The sequence below is a fragment of the Astatotilapia calliptera genome, chromosome 7 (genome assembly GCF_964374335.1).
Source record: "Astatotilapia calliptera chromosome 7, fAstCal68.1, whole genome shotgun sequence".
Lineage (NCBI taxonomy): Eukaryota > Metazoa > Chordata > Actinopteri > Cichliformes > Cichlidae > Astatotilapia > Astatotilapia calliptera.
In genome coordinates, this window is record NC_137428.1 from 30216982 (window position 1) to 30234715 (window position 17734).

Below are 17734 nucleotides of genomic sequence, written 5' to 3' on the forward strand. Positions count from 1 at the left end.
TATCCCGATGTCTGATCTCTGACAGCAGATTTGGAGGCCTGTAGGAACCACAGTTTTTCGTGCAGGGGGCTGAGATTTTGTTTACAGCCTCTCGTGAACAAGGCACATGATACTCTTTCAAACTGTCCAAATCAGTCAAAGGGCTTCACAGAAGGTAGAGCTTTTTAAAAATGGACACACTTTCATCTGAGTTTGATGTGTTAATCTCCAGATATGACACCGTTCCATTCATATGGATTCCAACATTCAAGCTTCAGATATTTTCCCGAGAAAATGTAGGGACTTTGCTCAAGTATTTTTTAAAACAATCCTTCAAAAAGTAAAAGATGCTAGATAAAAAATGTACATTTTTACTGGTATCTTCAAAACTCATTTTGGGGTCTTTAAAAGTTCAGAAAGTTACACTGATGCTGTCGGTAAGTTTTCAAACTTTACTTAAGCATCAGAGTAAATTTTCCAGAAGAAAAATGGAGCAAATGTTGACACTGCAAAGAAACAGAGGAAATCACCATCGCACACAAAAAGCAGCGTGAAGAAAAAATAAAGCTCATGCGAACTGCCTGCTCGCCTTTTTAACTTCCTCTTTACCAAAACAACCACAGTCTCTTTAAACATTTGTTCAAGGAGACCAAGTTCCCTCCTTTATTCTTGAGTGACGGTTTGATCTACAGCCTCGATTTGTCAGACTGGATTTGAGCCACAGATCAAACTGACAGATAAGATCAAAGCTGGCAGCTCATAGATGCCAGATGCAGTTATGAAATGTGCTGCATTTGGTTGTTTTCAACCTTCTGACTGAGAACTGCTGCTCAGTATCTAAGAAGTGTTTCCATTTGTTTTTAATAAAGTTGTTAACAGTTATTTTCTTTAGAATCTGATGCAGCACAGCTGAAGAGTGCTGTTTTCCATAATTGGCAGATCAGTTAATTTATTATTTCCTATTTAATTTAATTATTTATATGAGTTCCTAAAATTTCACCAAATGAAACCTTTCTGATATGTAATTTAAAGTAGCACCATATCTCTTACTTGGTGTAAAACTCGAAAGTGTCACGGTTTGGCATGGCAGACCGTGGGGGGTGTAGGGAAGGAGGACCCAGGCGCGGTGCTCTGTGTGCGAACAGGGCGTGTATTTACAGTGTGTGGTACAAAACAACAATAAATCCCCGTGTTTTTTCCCCAGACTCCCGTGTCGTGTCCTCCTAGTGCTCTCTGCTCCCGTGTCTGCACTCCCGGTGCTCGCTGCTCTTCAGACCTTCCACGCTCCTGCGGGAAACAATAACGGCAGCTGTCAGGACACTAAACAATGGCAGGCATGCACTTAACGACAAAACCTAAACTGGGTGACTAACGTGGCGTCTCAAGCAATGATCCCGCACCGGTGGGAGCTCCAAGACTCTCTAAAGTAGCTCCCCCGACAAGGCCTGATCAGCAGCAGGTGTGTGGCTTCGGGTGTGGCCAGTCCCCTAGCAGGGCCACACCCACCAGGCCTGACGGCGCCTATAAACGAGTGCTCAGACACACAGCCACCCACACACACATATGTACAAGCATAGAGAAGAAGGGGGAGCAACACCAAAAATACATAATAATATAACAGGTCCATGACTGCCCAGGAGTCCTGGGTCGCCCAGTCCCAGGACCCTGACAGAAACATTCAGTTCCTGGTCGTCACTGTGGTATAAACATATCCAGTTTAGTACTGTAAAGTAAAATACAGTCCGCAAATACTGCTAACGGTTTGGCTTCAAGTCATAAAACTCTTCCAGAGTTTAAAATTTCTGTGTGTATGATCTTTGCTACCCTTTCCCCGTTTGTTCAGTTCAGCCTCATTACCTGCTGTTAGGGACTTAGGCAAAAATAGGCATCTTCCCTTGAGACAAATTAGTAAAATGCCACAGAACATTTTTGTCCAGAAAAGCCTCCAGAAAGCCTGGAGAACTATCGCTCATGACTAGGGATGGGTATTGATAAGATTTTCACGATTCCGATTCCATTTTCGATTCTGTTTAACGATTCGATTCTTTATCGATTCTTTTTAAAAAAGATGAATTGACAACAACAAGAACCGGTTTTCGATACCCATCCCTACTCATGACCAGATAAAAATTACTTGGAAAATAAATAAATAAATAAATCGTCAAATTCCATGTTGTAGCGACACAAACAAGGCGTCTAAGGCGTCGTAGCAACCACGCCCAGCATGAGAAAGTTGTGATAGATGTGGCAATCCCAGCCAACAGTGATATCAGAAAGAAGGAGCATGAGAAAATCAAAAAGTACCAGGGGTTGGAAGAACAACTGAAGGAGCTGCTGAAAGTAAAGTCCAAAGTGGTCCCAGAGGTACTAGGAGCTTTTGGAGCTTTGACCCCCAAACTGAAAGAGTGGCTCGATCCAATCCAGCAGAACCCGCAAACTCCCAGGCCTCTAGTAGAGAGTCCAAGCTTGAGGAACGCACACATGTATACACAACCCCCACAAGAGGGAAAAGAGGGGAAATTACTATTCATAGATATGACAGAAAATAAGACAACACATACTAGGTCTCTTTTAATCGGAGAGGGGAGACTCCATTAAATGCCTGTCATCACTTACTGTAAGTATAATAAGTGACCTCATCCATGACTTTCAGCCAAGAAAAATTGATTCAAACTTTTCATTTTGAGTCACATTATATTGGTTTTAGGCTAAAAAACAGAATTGCTAGGATTAGGCAACAAAAGTTAAGTTTAAAAGGTTAAAATCTATCTTCCCATGACAATTGAGAGTTTACACGAGAGAGTACATTCACTTGTTCACACGACTGCTGCTAATGGGCTGAGGACTGTGTGTGCTAATATTTTTTGTGAATGTGTCTGACACTAACTAACTGCAGTCAGAGAACATGCTTCATGTTCATGTTTTGCTCTTGAACAATACCATATATGTAAGCACAGGAAGTGAGCTTTTCTTTGTAGTGATAAGCAGCATAAACGACATGTTTGTGAACCATTCTTAAGATGCAGAATGAAACCAAATCCAAGTCAGATCAAGGAAGGAGTTTATATGCAGTTGTAGAACTAGGCTTGGATTTGTTTATCATGGCATTAATAGGGATTAGATAGTGTGTGTAGCTTTCACATTCAGAGTACTGGGATTAGCAGGGTTTTATTTTGAATCAGAAAGAGCAATGAGATAAATTTCTGTTGGACGGAGAGCTATTGAAGGATTTAAACAAAACAATAGAATTAAAATAAACTTAATGAATGTCTAAACTTCCTCAAAGACAGTAGGGACAGCTTTGTGTGCCAGAACATGAGAAATTTATTTTTTGAAGAGACAAAAGTTAAAATTATTTTTATGATATTGTTTTTCTACCTACTTGCAAAAAATGAGTGTGCTCAGAGGAAAGCGCAAGAGCGACACCACAGACTCTTTAGCACGTTAAATATTAAAGTCCATGAAAGTAAGTTATAAAAAGACTGAACAACTACGGCTTTCCAGGAAGAGAGACTGTTTTCTCTAAAAAGAAGATGGCAGCACTTCTTACATTTGCTAAGTTGAATCCGAACAAATCACAAGACTTCTGGAACAATGTTATTTGGACAGTTGAGACCAAAATGCCACAATGTATATCTTCACGTCTGGTAAAAACCAGACATGGCAGCGCCTTCAACACCTCAAATCAAATGTCAAGCACGGTGGTGGAGGGGTGGTGATGATTTGGGCTTGTTTTGTAAACACAAGACTTCGGGCACCTTGCAGTCACTGATTCAACCATAAACACCTCTTCCTATTGGACAATAATCCCAAGCACGTGAAACCTAAAAGATAATCTGTTCACCTGAGCCTCAGGTACCTTGGTGTGATCTTTGATTCTGCCATGTCCCTAGAACAACACTCTCGCCAGTTGATTAGGAACTGCCCTTTTCAGCTAAGAAACATCTCCAAACTGCGAACTTTGCTGTCTAAGTCTGAGTTAGAGATGGTTATTTATGCTTTTATTTCATCTCGCTTAGATTATTGTAACAGCCTTTTTCTTTGTTTGAGCAAAAGGAATCTTGACCGTCTCCAGTTAGTCCAGAATGCTGCTGCAAGGCTTTTAACTAAGGCACGAAAAAGAGAGCACATTACACCAGTGTTACGTTCATTACACTGGCTTCCAGTACATTTTAGAATTCATTTTAAAATCTTGGTTCTGACTTTTAAAGCTTTGAATTGTGATGCCCCTGCCTACATTTCTGATCTTTTAGAACCCCACGCTCCCTCTCGCAGCCTGAGATCATCTAATCAAAGGCTGTTGGTAGTCCCACGAACTCGTTTTAAGACCAGAGGTGATAGATCTTTTAGAGCGGTGGCCCCCAGGTTGTGGAATGCTCTCCCTCCATCATTACATTGCCTTGATTGTATTTATTCTTTTAAAAAGCAGCTTAAGACTCATTTATTTAGATTGGCTTTTAATTAGATTTGTGCTGTGTGTTTTATTATTAATGTATTTTATGTATTTCTGTTTTATATTACTGTGAAGCACTTTGTGGTTTTTATCCTGTGAAAAGTGCTATATAAATAAATTGATTTGATTTGATTTGATAATGTTCCAGTCCAGAACTCAGCCCGAGTGAAATGCTTTTTGGGGACCTTTTCTGGGACCTTAAGAGAGATGTCCCGAAGTAAATTCCCACAGTCCTCAATGAACTAAAGCAAAGAAGAGTGGGACAAAACAAAAAAATGTAAGAGATTAAAAGTTTTACAGAAAGTGGCAATTCGATCCTCATAAAGTGTTCCATTTTTATGTAAGATTGTGACTTTTTTCACGTCTTTTTTCAAAGGTTTTAGTATCCTAAACTGTAATTTTACCACTGATCCTGGTCTTTGTTGCCTTTTTGGCACCAAACTGTTCCTCCTGAGCTTTAGACTAACACAAAAGCAAATTGTTGCTACAGTTGCCTTTCCTCAGATGCATATTTGCCAGTGACAATTAATTGTTTATAAGTGTAGATTTTGAGGATATGTTAATAGTTTGTTTTTTACCCCACACACTGTCAGTATGTATTTATTTGTATGCCCGTTTCCTTGAGTCAGATCCTCAGAGCTTGAGCGTGGTTTTGCCAGATACTCACGCTGATCCCTCTACTGGCTTCTGAGTGATAGGCATCTCTTCCATGACTGTGTGACAGACGGACAGAGATAGAGCTGTGTTTGAACAGTAAACAAACTTGCTGTACCGAAAACACACAAAAAAGAGAAGAGCAGAAGCTAACAGAACATTTCTGTTTGTCTTTCTCCCATTGCCTCCTCACCCGGGGCATGCCTCCACGTTGGACTCAGTGTATGCCTCTGTGTGTGTGTGTGTGTGTGTGTGTGTGTGTGTGTGTGTGTGTGTGTGTGTGTGTGTGTGTGTGTGTGTGTGTGTGTGTGTGTGTGTGTGTGTGTGTGTGTGTGTGGTCATTGTGGCGAATGATCTGATAAGAAGGAGCTAATCCTGTTGAACCTCTGTGGTCGGTCACCAGTCTTCACTCAAAAGGGAAAATTAGATGTTGTGCCTCTCCAACTGCATGTTTTTGGGTTTGTGACTCGTACTGTGTTTGAATGGAAATGATAATTTACTCTTTAACTACAAGCAAACTGATATTTAGATGTATACTCATCTGAGACTTTATTAGGTTGACCTTGCTGGTACTGGGTTGGAGCTTTTTACCTTTAGAGCTAGCTTAAATTCTTAATGGAATAGATTCAACAAGGTGCTGGAAACATCCCTCAGAGATTTTGGTCCATATTGAAATGATAACATCAAATAGTTGCTCCAGATTTCCTAACTGCACACCCGTGATGCAAACCTCCCATTCCACTACATCCCAAACATGCTCTATTGGATCGTGATCCAGTGACTGTGGCAGTCATTTGAGTATGTTGTATTCAAGAAACCAGTTTGAGAAGATCTGAGCATGACATAACAAATTGTCCTCCTGGAAGCAGCCATTGCAAATTGAGTACTCTGTAGACACAATGGGATGTACATTGTCAGCAATAATACTCAGATAGGCTGTGGTGGTTAAATAATGCTCAGTTGGTACTAAGGAGCCCAAAGTGTCCCAAGAAAATACCCCCCCACACCAATACACCACCAGCACCTGAACTGTGTATGCAAGCCAGGATGAATCCATGCTTTCATGTGGCTCACACCTAATTTTGACCCTACTGTCTTAATGTTGTTGTGACTCAATGAATTAGAGGTGGTTGGGCAGAAAATTCCCATTAGATCAGCGTTCTCCAAAATGATCAAAATAGCACAACATAACAACCGTGCCACATTTAGGTCACTAAAATCTTTTTTTTGTTCGATTCCGATACTCCGTTTGAACTTCACCAGGCTCTCTCCAATGCATTTAGGCGTCTACATGCCTAAATGCATTGACTTGCTATCATGTGGTTGGCTGATTGGATAGTTGGGTTAGTGAACAGTTGAAAAAAGTGGCCTGTGCGTACATGATGCAGCTCATGTCCACTGCCTGAACTAGCTTTCAGAACAAAAGAAGAGAAAACAATCCAATACACAATGTGTTTGGGATCCTGTATCATCACTCTGCCTCTCGTTGTCAGCCACAGCTCCAGTTGACTGATACTGCTGACAATTATCAGACTCACCATTATGACTCATGTGAAAAGGTTGGATAATCGTCACCCCTGGACGGACTTGCTTTGGGTACTCAATTAGAAATATTTTCTCTCTGAGCTGCAGAGACATTAGTAAATACCATTAGCTGAGTTCAGAGATAAAAACCAGGACATCACATCAGTTCTAAACTTAGGCAAACTGGTTTTCATCATATAGAAACTAAGTACCTGAAAACTGGGACTTTTCATTTAATTCTTTCAAAAAATATTTTGCTGTTTTAGTTACTTTGAGAAGCAGGATGAGAATGTAATTTCATTTTATATATGTGAGAGTATCCACACTATATATCCATAATAATATACCAAAGGTTTCCATTAACACAAGGCTGGTTAATGAGGAAATGTCAATTGAGCGGCAGTTTTTAATGTTACTGCATTATCTTTCAACTACAATCTTTGGGAACTTAATCATCAAATGCCAAAAATGACTTGATGATGCTCTTTAAGTAGGTTTCTTTAGGCTGTACGAAGTATTCACTCTGACAATATTTCCAAAAGCACCACAATGTGCTTTATAAATGGACTGGCTTTGTGATTATAAGTAATCTTTACATGTGTTGGTTGATATCTACAGTTAAAAGCCTGATAAATGTATGTTTCTACATAATTTGGAAACAGTAGAAGTATCCCAGCTGCCTTCATTTGGAATATAAACATATAAATGTTGCTGCTGTTTTGTTCGGCTTGCTTCAGTGGGTTGCAAACACACCAGTGGAGCCAGACATGCACACTAAATCACAAAATATCTTCACTTGTGCTATGTAGAGCTTTTTTTTTATTTTAATTTTGATTTGTACTCTAAATAAACGGTCCTTGCAAAAACAAATGCTACAATTCTCCCTTTTCCATTTTGAAGTATTTTCTCTGTTTGCTGCCTTTCTCCCATTCCCCCGTCCTCCCTCTTTTCCAGGGGAACTTTGTGCCTTGCTTTGACAGCAGTTCCCCTTTTTTCTGATTTCCCATGCCTTCTTCCTCTCATATTCCCACCGACTTTTCCACAAAAGCTCTCCTCTGGTGGTTTCTGCCAGCAGAGCTATGATACATTTGTGTTTGCCTTGACCTCAACTCATCCTTCAAACATGGAACTTAAAATTTCACTCTATATGACATACAGTAAGTGACATTAGCCGTTAGAAACAGAAGCACATTTACAGTGGGGTGAAAAAGAAAGTACTCCATCTTTCACTTCTAAGGTTTTATGTATCTGAGCATAATTAAAAAAAAGAATCGCTGACCTCAGATGACCAGAATGACATGATATATTTCATCATATCAGTGTTTATTTAAAAAAAAAAAAAGTAAGGCAAAATGCAGAAGCAGTGTGTGAAAAACTAACTACACCTTTACTGCTTCCACAGGAATTAAGAGAGTAATCATCATCAGCAAGTGTGGCCATCTCTATTAAAGCAGAAGTTTTGGCAGTTTGCTGTTCTGGTGTGCGTTAACACAATGCCAAGTAGGAAAGACATCAGCAGTGATGAATGAGAAGCCATTGGAGCTCAGTCAGGGAATGGTTATATGGCCATTTCTTCCATTACTCTATTGTGAGTTGCATTCTTCCTAGAAGTGGACATTCCAGCAAATTCACACCATGGTCAGATTGTGCAGTGCTCAAAGAAACTCCCAAAAAAGTTTTTGATAATACAATTGGAAAATATTGCACAAGTATGTCTTGTTTGCCAGGAGAAAGCCTCTTTTCTCTAAAAAGAACTAGACAGAGCTTAGGTTTGCAAAGTTACATCTGAACAAATCACAAGCCTTCTGTCCTTTGGACATACAAGACCAGTGTATAGATGTCTGTATATAACGCAACTAAAACCCAGAATATCAAGACAAATACCTCATACCACCACCATGCACAGTGGTGCTGGGGTGACTACAGGACCTGGGCTCCTTGCAGTCATTGAATCGACCAAGAACTCGTCTGTATACCAACGTATTCTAGAGTCAAACGTGAGGCAATCTGTCTGACAGCTGAAGCTTGGCGTACCTTGAGCTATGCAGCAGAACAATGACCCAAAGCACAGCAGCAAATCTGCGAGAGACAGTCCAGACCAGCTGAAATGCTGTGGCAGGACAGCACAGCATGTCCACAAACCTCAATGAACTGGAGCAATGCAGTAAAGAAGAGTGGGCCAAAATTCCTCCTGAACGAGAGACTGATAAAGTCGTACAGCAAATTATTACTTCAAGTTTATGCTGCTGATCTACTGAATCACGGGGTGGACTTAGTTTTTCAGACACTGCTTCTGGCTTTTTGGGTCAGTGTTTTTTAAATAAATAATGACACGTGTGTTGTTGTGCATCCAAGGTGCTAAATAATTTTAGATATGTATACATATAAACACACATAAAACCTTAGAGTTAAAAGAGGGATACTTTCTTTTTCACATGACTGTATGTACTGTATGTACAGGCTGGGGTGCTTCCCTTTGACCTCTGCTGAAGGGAGAAAAATTGCTAAAAAGAATTCATCTTCCATGATTAGCATGAAAAAAAAAATAGGGCTTTTAAATGACCTCATTTAACATGTCAGCTTTCTTTCTGCCTCTGCCTATAGCATTGTAGATGTGAAGTGTATATGAAGTTTACTTTAAGACTGTCTGACTTAAGGCTTAACTAACGTGTACTAAAGGCACCTCTGTCTAATTTTCAGATTGTCCTTCCTGCCAAACCGGAGCTACAGCGACAATGGACGGACAATTCTGGCCAATGAGCAGGAATCCCAGGACTCTCTTGGACCTCTATGAGGATGACTATTTTAAAAACAGAACTGTGATGAACCTTGAGGTGGACTTCCTCAAATAATAGTGATCGTGTCCCTTCTGGATATTCGAGCTATGATAATGCATCATCATTGTCTGATTTACTTTACTTACTGGTCCTGTCCATGGATCTCTAAAGATGTTCATTACTCAAGTGTGGAGCATCAGAACGGACTTGTTTGTTATAAAATAGTTGGATCAAGGAACTGTGCAAATGTTTCCAGGCATGCTCTTATTATGAAGCCCAAAGAACTAGTCTGGATCCTGGGATCAGCGAACTGCAAGCCCATCCATGTTAACATAATGTGAGACTCATTAACCTAACTTAAAACAACAAGCTGTGGCAGAGCTACCTGCCTGCTGCTCATACAAATGTTTGTTCATATAAGAATACGGCTTCTTTTACAGTACTGCTTTCTTTTCCTGTCTTTTACCAGCATAAACTAAACAGCTAAGGTGGCACTGGAGTCTGACACAGAGTTTTTAAAAAGGACTTCATAATTTCTGTTTTTCATTTCTAATCCTGCTGTGAACAAAAACACCAAAGACTGAAGACATGGACATTTTGATTTGATTTCTCCCAGGAAAGGCATCAGCGGCATCATGCAGTTCAAACAGTGCTGAAGCACCTGCATAACGTTTTCATGGAACATAAAACATGGCCGGACTTTTGTATGCAGGCCAGCCGCAAAGTTGAAGTGTAGCTTTACGCCAATGTGAAAAAATGTATGTCAAAACATTTATCGTGGTTTTCATCGTTCTGCAGAGAATGACGGTGATCTGTGTTGGAGAATATGCTTTACTTTTGTAAATTTATAAGATAAACTTCTGTAACAAAGCACTGAAAGTTCAGGCGCATTGCCATAAATGTGTCTGAAAAAGTGAAGGTTTCAGGAATGTGAAGAAAAATCCGCTCTGGTGTTTGTGCTTGTGAATGAGTCCAGTTTCCTGTATTCTTTCATGTAAATAAGGCTGCTGTGAAACATGAAGAGAAATCACTGGCGCATACGGTCACCGGCCACTTTGTTAGGTACATCTGTGAAACCACCTGTAGGTGCAAACATTCAGTTAGTTAATCACATGGCAGCAATTTACATTTACACATAGTCAAGACAAACTGCTGAGCTCTGGAGGAAAAAGAGGGTCCAACCTTGTACTAACAAGGCATAACTAATCAAGTGGCCAGTGACTGTAGTTGGATGAATAAGACACTTTGAAACAAGAAGCAGTCTCACATATCAAAAAATAGATACAACAGCAATATATTAGAACACCAGAAGTAATTTCTAGTAGCCAAAGCTTAGTGTATACAGGTCAATGTACAATTTACAAACTGAACCAGCTGTACATGGATCAGGATCAGGAAATACCTGCAACCTTCTGTCACATATTCAGTTTATCTCAGAGTTGGGCCTTAAATCCTGCAAACCTTTCTCAGTCATGTATTTCATTATGTGTGACTTAAGGAAAGTAAAAAAAATCTTGCAAAATTTTACTGAAACAGGAGAAAATCTTTTCAGCCTACGTTCACCAATTATAATTTAGAGAAGTAGGAGACTTTATGTCAGTGAAGCACAAATAAGTACATGTATATACCAATATAGCGACTCACAGGGTGCTTTATGAGCTATAGGTATTACACTGCCAGTGCTGGGTTGGACCCCCTTTGCCTTCAAAATTGCCCTAATTCTGTGTCAAAGATTCAACAAGGTGGTGGAAACATTCCTCAGAGAAATTTGGCCCGTATTGACATGATGAAGTTGCTGGAGATTTGTTGGCTGCAAATCTGTTATGTTGTAAGGTAAAGACCTACAATAATACAGAGAAAAACCCAACCAGGTGACCCCCTGTGAGGAAACAATTGGCATCAGTTAGAAGGAAAAAACACAGAGGAATACATACACATAGCATATCAGACTTGAATACACTCACTGGAACAAAGTCTGACAATTGCTCATATAATCAATTGCCCTCCCTGTTAGATGTCATGTTTCACAACATGAAAAAAATATCAGCAGCCTCGTGCTTGCATTTACAGAAGCACTGCATCTGCTGTAGATTGTAATAAATTCAGGATCGGGTTTATTTTGCACAAAGGCAGTTTTCAGCTGAGGTGGGTATGAAGGTGTGGAATTTCACAAATGAAGAATAACAGACTTGGAGCTTTTGAGTTGCTTGATCAGTGGACTGATCAAGTGGACTGTTTTAAAGGCAAATTAGGTGACATTTGACCACTAGAGGGCAGAAACACTGTAAAACAACCTCAAAGAGCCCTTCAGTGGGATTTACAACTCAATGTTAAATCTACGCTGTAACTTACTTACCTAGGTATGTGCTAATGCAGCTTGTAATGACTGTCATTTGCCTATTCCAGCACCATCTAGTGTTTCATTAGAGAAACTGCAGAACAGCTGCACAGCCTGCAGCCCAGGCTCTACATAAATTCATTGCATAAGCCTAAATCAGACTTTAAGGGAGTACCTGTAATTACCTATTAGTACTAATTTTGTCTAATTGAACATATGAAAACAAGTTGATGTGACATAGTGCCTACATTTAAAAACAACAACTAAAAGCAGTACAGTTTGGCACCACTGGTGACTCCTTTACATTTTCCAGACTCCTTTGATTCCAAGGTTTATTCTAAGTTTAGCCCACATGTTGTCTGTCTAAGTTGGTCTCCATCTATCACAGCGCGTTTTGAGTTTGACTTACAAAGGCGTGAAGCTATTATCCGCCTACTGTCTGTCATCACTAATATCTGCGTTATATTGTCCTTCTGCATTTAAAGCATCAGTTAACACCTCTTCTTTCTTTTTCTTCTCAGTTCACAGCCTCCATGTATTTCATGTTTATTAGACATGATAAAGATGCCAAGAAATGAAAGCATTTTAAACATTTTGACTTCCAATCTGCAACAAGGTGTAAACAAAAATTTATAGATTTGTCATATAAGGCTCATATGTTGCACATGTTAACAAAGAGCAGTTTATTTACACATTGACTCTGCACCAGGCAACATTAGCGTTTTTGGCCACCTAACAGAATAACATCCAATAGACAAGCTCCTTTTAGCTCTGTTTCTTTAATATAGTCCATCTGATTGCTGAAATCATTAAGATCCATCTTCTGCTGGAAAGAAAATACACATATATGGTCCTTAGAGTCTGTATTTTAAGCAGATTGTCCTCTTTCCCCCAGATTTTGGCAGGGGGAAGCCTATTGTAGTATTTGTGCCTTCTATTGAACGTTCACTTGTCTCAAATTGAGCTCTGTGATGTGATCCTTTCTTCAGCAAGCCGGCATGAGAAAGCAGGCTCTCTGTGAGGCTGAAGCATTTTTAACAAGCTTTCATTATTGTTGGAGGTGGTAGGCAGTAATTACACACAAAGCCCCTCATCAGAATCCTGTTTGGTAACAGCAAACCTGAATATCTCCAATCATTCCCAGTGCTGCTAAAAAAAGAAAAAACAAAACAAATGACTTAGGTTGGGAGTTTGCTGGCCGTTAACTAAACGGTGAATTCATTATATTGTGAGCCTTCTCACAACTCTCTGACTCCGCTGCAATCCTTCTGGGGTTATAGCCTGTCCAAGACCTCGAGATCTCAAGGCTCTGGCTCATATAGCACCACAGTGCCAGAGCTGGACCCGGTCTTCTAAAAACATTTGGCTCGAGGATTAATCTGAAGCTAACACAGGAACAGAACATCATTTTTAACCTAACAAGACATAGATTTATACTTCCATCTATGGTACTGAAAAAAAATAATGTTGACTGCAATGGAGATGTTTTTGTTTCAGGGTCTGATCTCTTATAGCAAACAGGCCTGCACAACGCAAAACAATTTGTTTGAGGATATAAAATGTGGTACCTCATCATGGGGGTTTATCATTCTTTCCACATGGAGGCAAGATCTTAGAGTTAACTTCAAAGCACGGCCCCAAGAGCCACTTTTAAGTGTGTCTCATTCATTGGGAAGCAGTCCCACATGGTTCCTATTGGAAAAACTTAAATAAGCTAGCTGTAAGCAGTTCATTAAGCTTATTAGACATGCTCCTGCTCAACCAACCTGTTAGTCTCAACCAACAAGTATTTTCTTTCATAACACCAAAAAAAAAAAAGAATTTGAAAATTCCTTCAGTGAAGCACAAATCTTACTTTAACATGCAGCAAGTTTTACTCATCGTGTACATCGAGTTGTAGCGGGCTCTCTACTGCCCCCTGTTATCAGAGCTCAAAACAAATCCCACTGGTTGGGCAAATTTGTAGGTAATTTCTATTGGGAAAACTGCGCTAAAGAACAGTGCATAGCCACAACCAGCACCACCCGGGCCTGTCTCAAACGCAAACAGTTGTTTCTTCAAGCCAAGTAAAAGATGAGCAGAAGACATCCAGCTGCGCAGCAAAAACTAGTACCGACACACGGTGCTACTTGGAATACAACAGATGAGCCAGTTCAGGTGAGGGGGTTTGTTTTTCCCCATTAGTCTTATAAAGCGACGGAGTATAGATGTCTTTAATGGATTTGAAAGTTTAGAAAATGACTGGTGCAGTGCAGAGAAAAATTGGATGGGGATAAAGAAAGCAGAAATCAGAGACTCTCATAGACTTCCTGCTTAATACCACCAGATGTCATCGCAACACTACTAACTGTGATGGGCTTTTCTATTCAGCGGGTAGAGTAGGAGTTCATATTACTGAGGGGGGGGGGCTTCTGTTTGTTTGTTCAGATTTTGACAGGAAAAGCATCATGCCTGTTATAAGTGTCAGCTTTCCAACACAGGAAAGCCTCCATCACTATGATAAGTGCTATGAGCTACAAGTCTACCGCTGGAACTTAAGCTAAACTATCTTTTTATGATTGCTTTGTTGTTATTATTATTACTATTATAATTAAGGTATAAAATGGAAATCTCACAGGAGTGTAATCCAAATTCAACGATTGTTAAATAATTTTTAAGTCTATATTTAATCCAAAACAATAGTAATAGTAAGTAATAAGTGACCAAATGCTGAAAAATCTATATACACACAACTGATAAAGCTGAAAATCAGTTTTGACTGTGCTCTTCAGGCCATTACGCCACATTGTATTAAACACAAATATCACTTTATAAAATATACCTGACAATGTATTAGGTACATATTGCTCTTAATGCTCCCCCCCAGGGTTTTTGAGTTTATTATATTATTTATAATTTCTAGTCTTTGGTTTCTTTGAGTTCTGTCTTATGGTTTATGTCTCTGTCTTGTCTAGTTGCTCTGTCTCCCCTGTCAGCTGTATCCCCTTGTCTAGTTCGCGTCTCTGTGTATCCTTAGTTGCTATATCCCCGTGTCCAGTCAGTGTCTGTGTTTGCCCTGGTCCCACGTCTCTGTTCCCTCTGTTGTAGTGCCTGCGTGTGAGTCTGTGTCTTTTGTTCAGTCTGTGTTATGGGTTGCCTGTTTTACTTTGAAAGTCCATGTCCGATGTTAATGTGTCTGGTTTTGCTTCCTTTGTCTCGTTAGGCCTGATTTGCCCCAGCTGTGTTTCCCTCCTGTTACACATTCCCTGATTGCTCCCTCTGTGTATTTGAGCCCTGTGTTTCTTTGTGTCTGGGTCGTGATCTACTGTTTACCTAGCTGTGTGTTCTGTCAGTCCTTCGGTTTAAGTTTATTTTTGATTTTTTCCAGTTATGTTATATTTTAAGTTTTACATTAAAGCTGTTTTGAGTTCACGACTGTCTCCGGAGTCTGCACCTTGGGTCCTATTCCTGTCTGCACACAGCCACTCATAACACTAAATTCTTTGTGATTCAAGATGCAGGAAACACTCCTTAGAGATGTTGTCCATGCCATCCTGCTGGAAGAGCCATTAGATGCTGTGATCATAAAGGGATGAGCATGGTCAGCAACATTGCTAAGGAAGACTGTGGCATTTAAAGCACAGTTGATACTACGGGACAGGAACCATTGGTACAAGTCAGGAGGGATCCACGCCTTTATCTTCTCACTGTACCATCCAATTGTCACAGCAGAAATCAAGATTAGCCAGACCAGGTGATGTTTTTCCATTTTCCTGTTTGTTTCCCATGATCTTGTGTAAGTTTCCTTTCTTAGCACACAAGAGTGGAACCTGGTGTAGTCTTCTGCTGCTGTAGTCCACATTCTTCAGTTTGGCATGTTGTGCATTCACAGATCCTTTTATGCATATCTTGTTTGTAACAAATGGTTATTTGAGTTACTTGCCTTTCATCAGCTGCAGTCTGACCCTTTTCCTCTGACATCATAAAGGCATTTTCACACAGAGAAAGGCTTGCTATCAATGCACAGCTGCACTCGTTATAATAGCATGGTTCTGCAGCAAAGCCCAAACTGCAAAGTCACTTCATGCATCCCAAAAGGTTGATTCTGTTCATCTGGACATAGCATTTTCAGTGGGAGAAACATTTTGTCACTCATCCAAGTGACTTCTTTAGTCTCAGCTGACTGCAGGTTTCCCCAACCTTATAAACAGTCATTTTAACCAACATTTTAAGTCACTTCATGCATGTTTCCCAGTGTTTGCAAACAGGCTTTTATGCTCCATGTTCTGTATCGTGTCTTCTTTCACGCTGCACAAATGTCTTTCATACTGAAAGAAAGTAGCAAACATTTCTTTCCGTCTGATGTACATCAGTGGTTGTAGATTCTTGTTTGCATTCATTTAAATCTAAAAGGTACAAGTGCAATCAGTGAGCCAAGAGGTAAATTAATGGGAATGAGGAACTTCTACCAAAGAGCTTTTTTTTTTTTTTTAAATGAATGAATTAATGCAAGAAAGGAAAAAAATAAAAAGAAATGAGCTTATTAAGACTTTTGTGATATTGTTTAGGCATGTATTTCTTTCTTTATGCATATTTCAGTTATTATTCATTGATGACGCGTTTTGGTGTATGTCTCTTTTCTGCATGCTCCACTTTATAAACAGTGTAAACAACATGCTTAGAGTTCACCTTTTGCCTGTGTAGAATAAATAACTAGGTCTTTTGGTTATCGGTTGATATGTTAGTGCTTTGTCAATAAACAGCTGTTTTGGGTAACTTTTTAACCGAAACATTATTATCATCATTCAAGGGAAGTTTGAATGGTAAATGGCCTGCATTTGTATAGCGCTTTTCTAGTCCCTAAGGACCCCAAAGCGCTTCACACTACATTCAGTCATTCACCCATTCACACACACATTGCCGATGACAAGCTACATTGTAGCCACAGCTGACCTGGGGCGCACCGACAGAGGCGAGGCTGCCGGACACTGGCGCCACCGGGCCCTCTGACCCCCACCAGTAGGCAAACACAGGGTTAGTGTCTTGCCCAAGGATATTTGGCATGCAGTCAGGAGGCAGCCTGGGATCGAACCACCGACCTTCTGATTAGTGGCTGACCTGCTCTGCCACCTGAGCTACAGCCACCAGAAGGGTTGTACTGGAGCACCACAATGGCTCTTTGTGCATGGGGCTCTAAAACTCAAGTTACTTTCCATAAACTGCTAATCTTCCCTAAACATTTACATCCCAGGACAATGGCTAATTCTAGACAAATGGAGTTAAAATGTAGTTGACGGAGCCTTTGCATGAATCCATCAGTGTCTTCTGTGGGATCCATTCAACTGTTGAGAAATCCTGAAGATGCAGAGAAGGTGATGTCGTGCCATGAGGTTGTCAAGATGTAACTTTGGACTTGTGGCAAATTACTGTTTAACGTTTTGACAGGGCAGTTAAGCAGTTAAATGTGGCTGCTCTCGTTAGCAACCCAGATGGAACAACTACAGTTAGGAACACTTGGATTAAATGCTTTAAAAATAAAAAAATAAAAAAAATAAAAATTAACCTGATTACAGAAATCCAAGGATATCAGTTGATGTGTATAACACAAACCTTTGTCTCACCAGGTGCTTCTTCCAGAAATAAGTGCTCTCTGCAGTCCTACAAAACACTAACCACAGTGTATGATTGATTAGCTTTTAGAACCACCTTTAGCAGCAATAACTTGAAGCAAATGTTTTCTTTATGACTTTATCAGTCTCACATTGTTGTTAAGGAATTTCGAACCACTCTTCTTTACAACATTACTTCAGTTTATTGAGGTTTTTAAATATTGATGTTTGTTTAGGCTCAGCTCTCTTAAGGTCTCGACACATCATTTCAATCGACTTGAAGTCTGTACTTTGACTGGGCCATTGCAACAGCTTGATTCTTTTCATTTTCAACCCTTCGGTTAAAGATTTGCTTAAAATCATTCGCCTGTTGGGTGACCTAATATTGGCCCAAGGAAATGACCTCACATTTGACTCTAAA

At 40.0% G+C, this 17734-nt stretch overlaps 1 protein-coding gene across 1 annotated transcript in view; it reads left to right on the top strand.

Moving 5' to 3' along the window:
- The window catches only part of LOC113025924 (5-hydroxytryptamine receptor 4), a 57948-nt gene extending 48407 nt beyond the window's left edge, over positions 1 to 9541 (top strand). The window contains exon 7 of the mRNA XM_026174182.2: positions 9311 to 9541. Within this exon, the coding sequence (XP_026029967.1) occupies positions 9311 to 9404 (94 nt within the window). The 3' untranslated portion in view covers positions 9405 to 9541. The remainder of the gene's footprint in view (positions 1 to 9310) is intronic.
- Positions 9542 to 17734: the final 8193 nt, after the last annotated feature.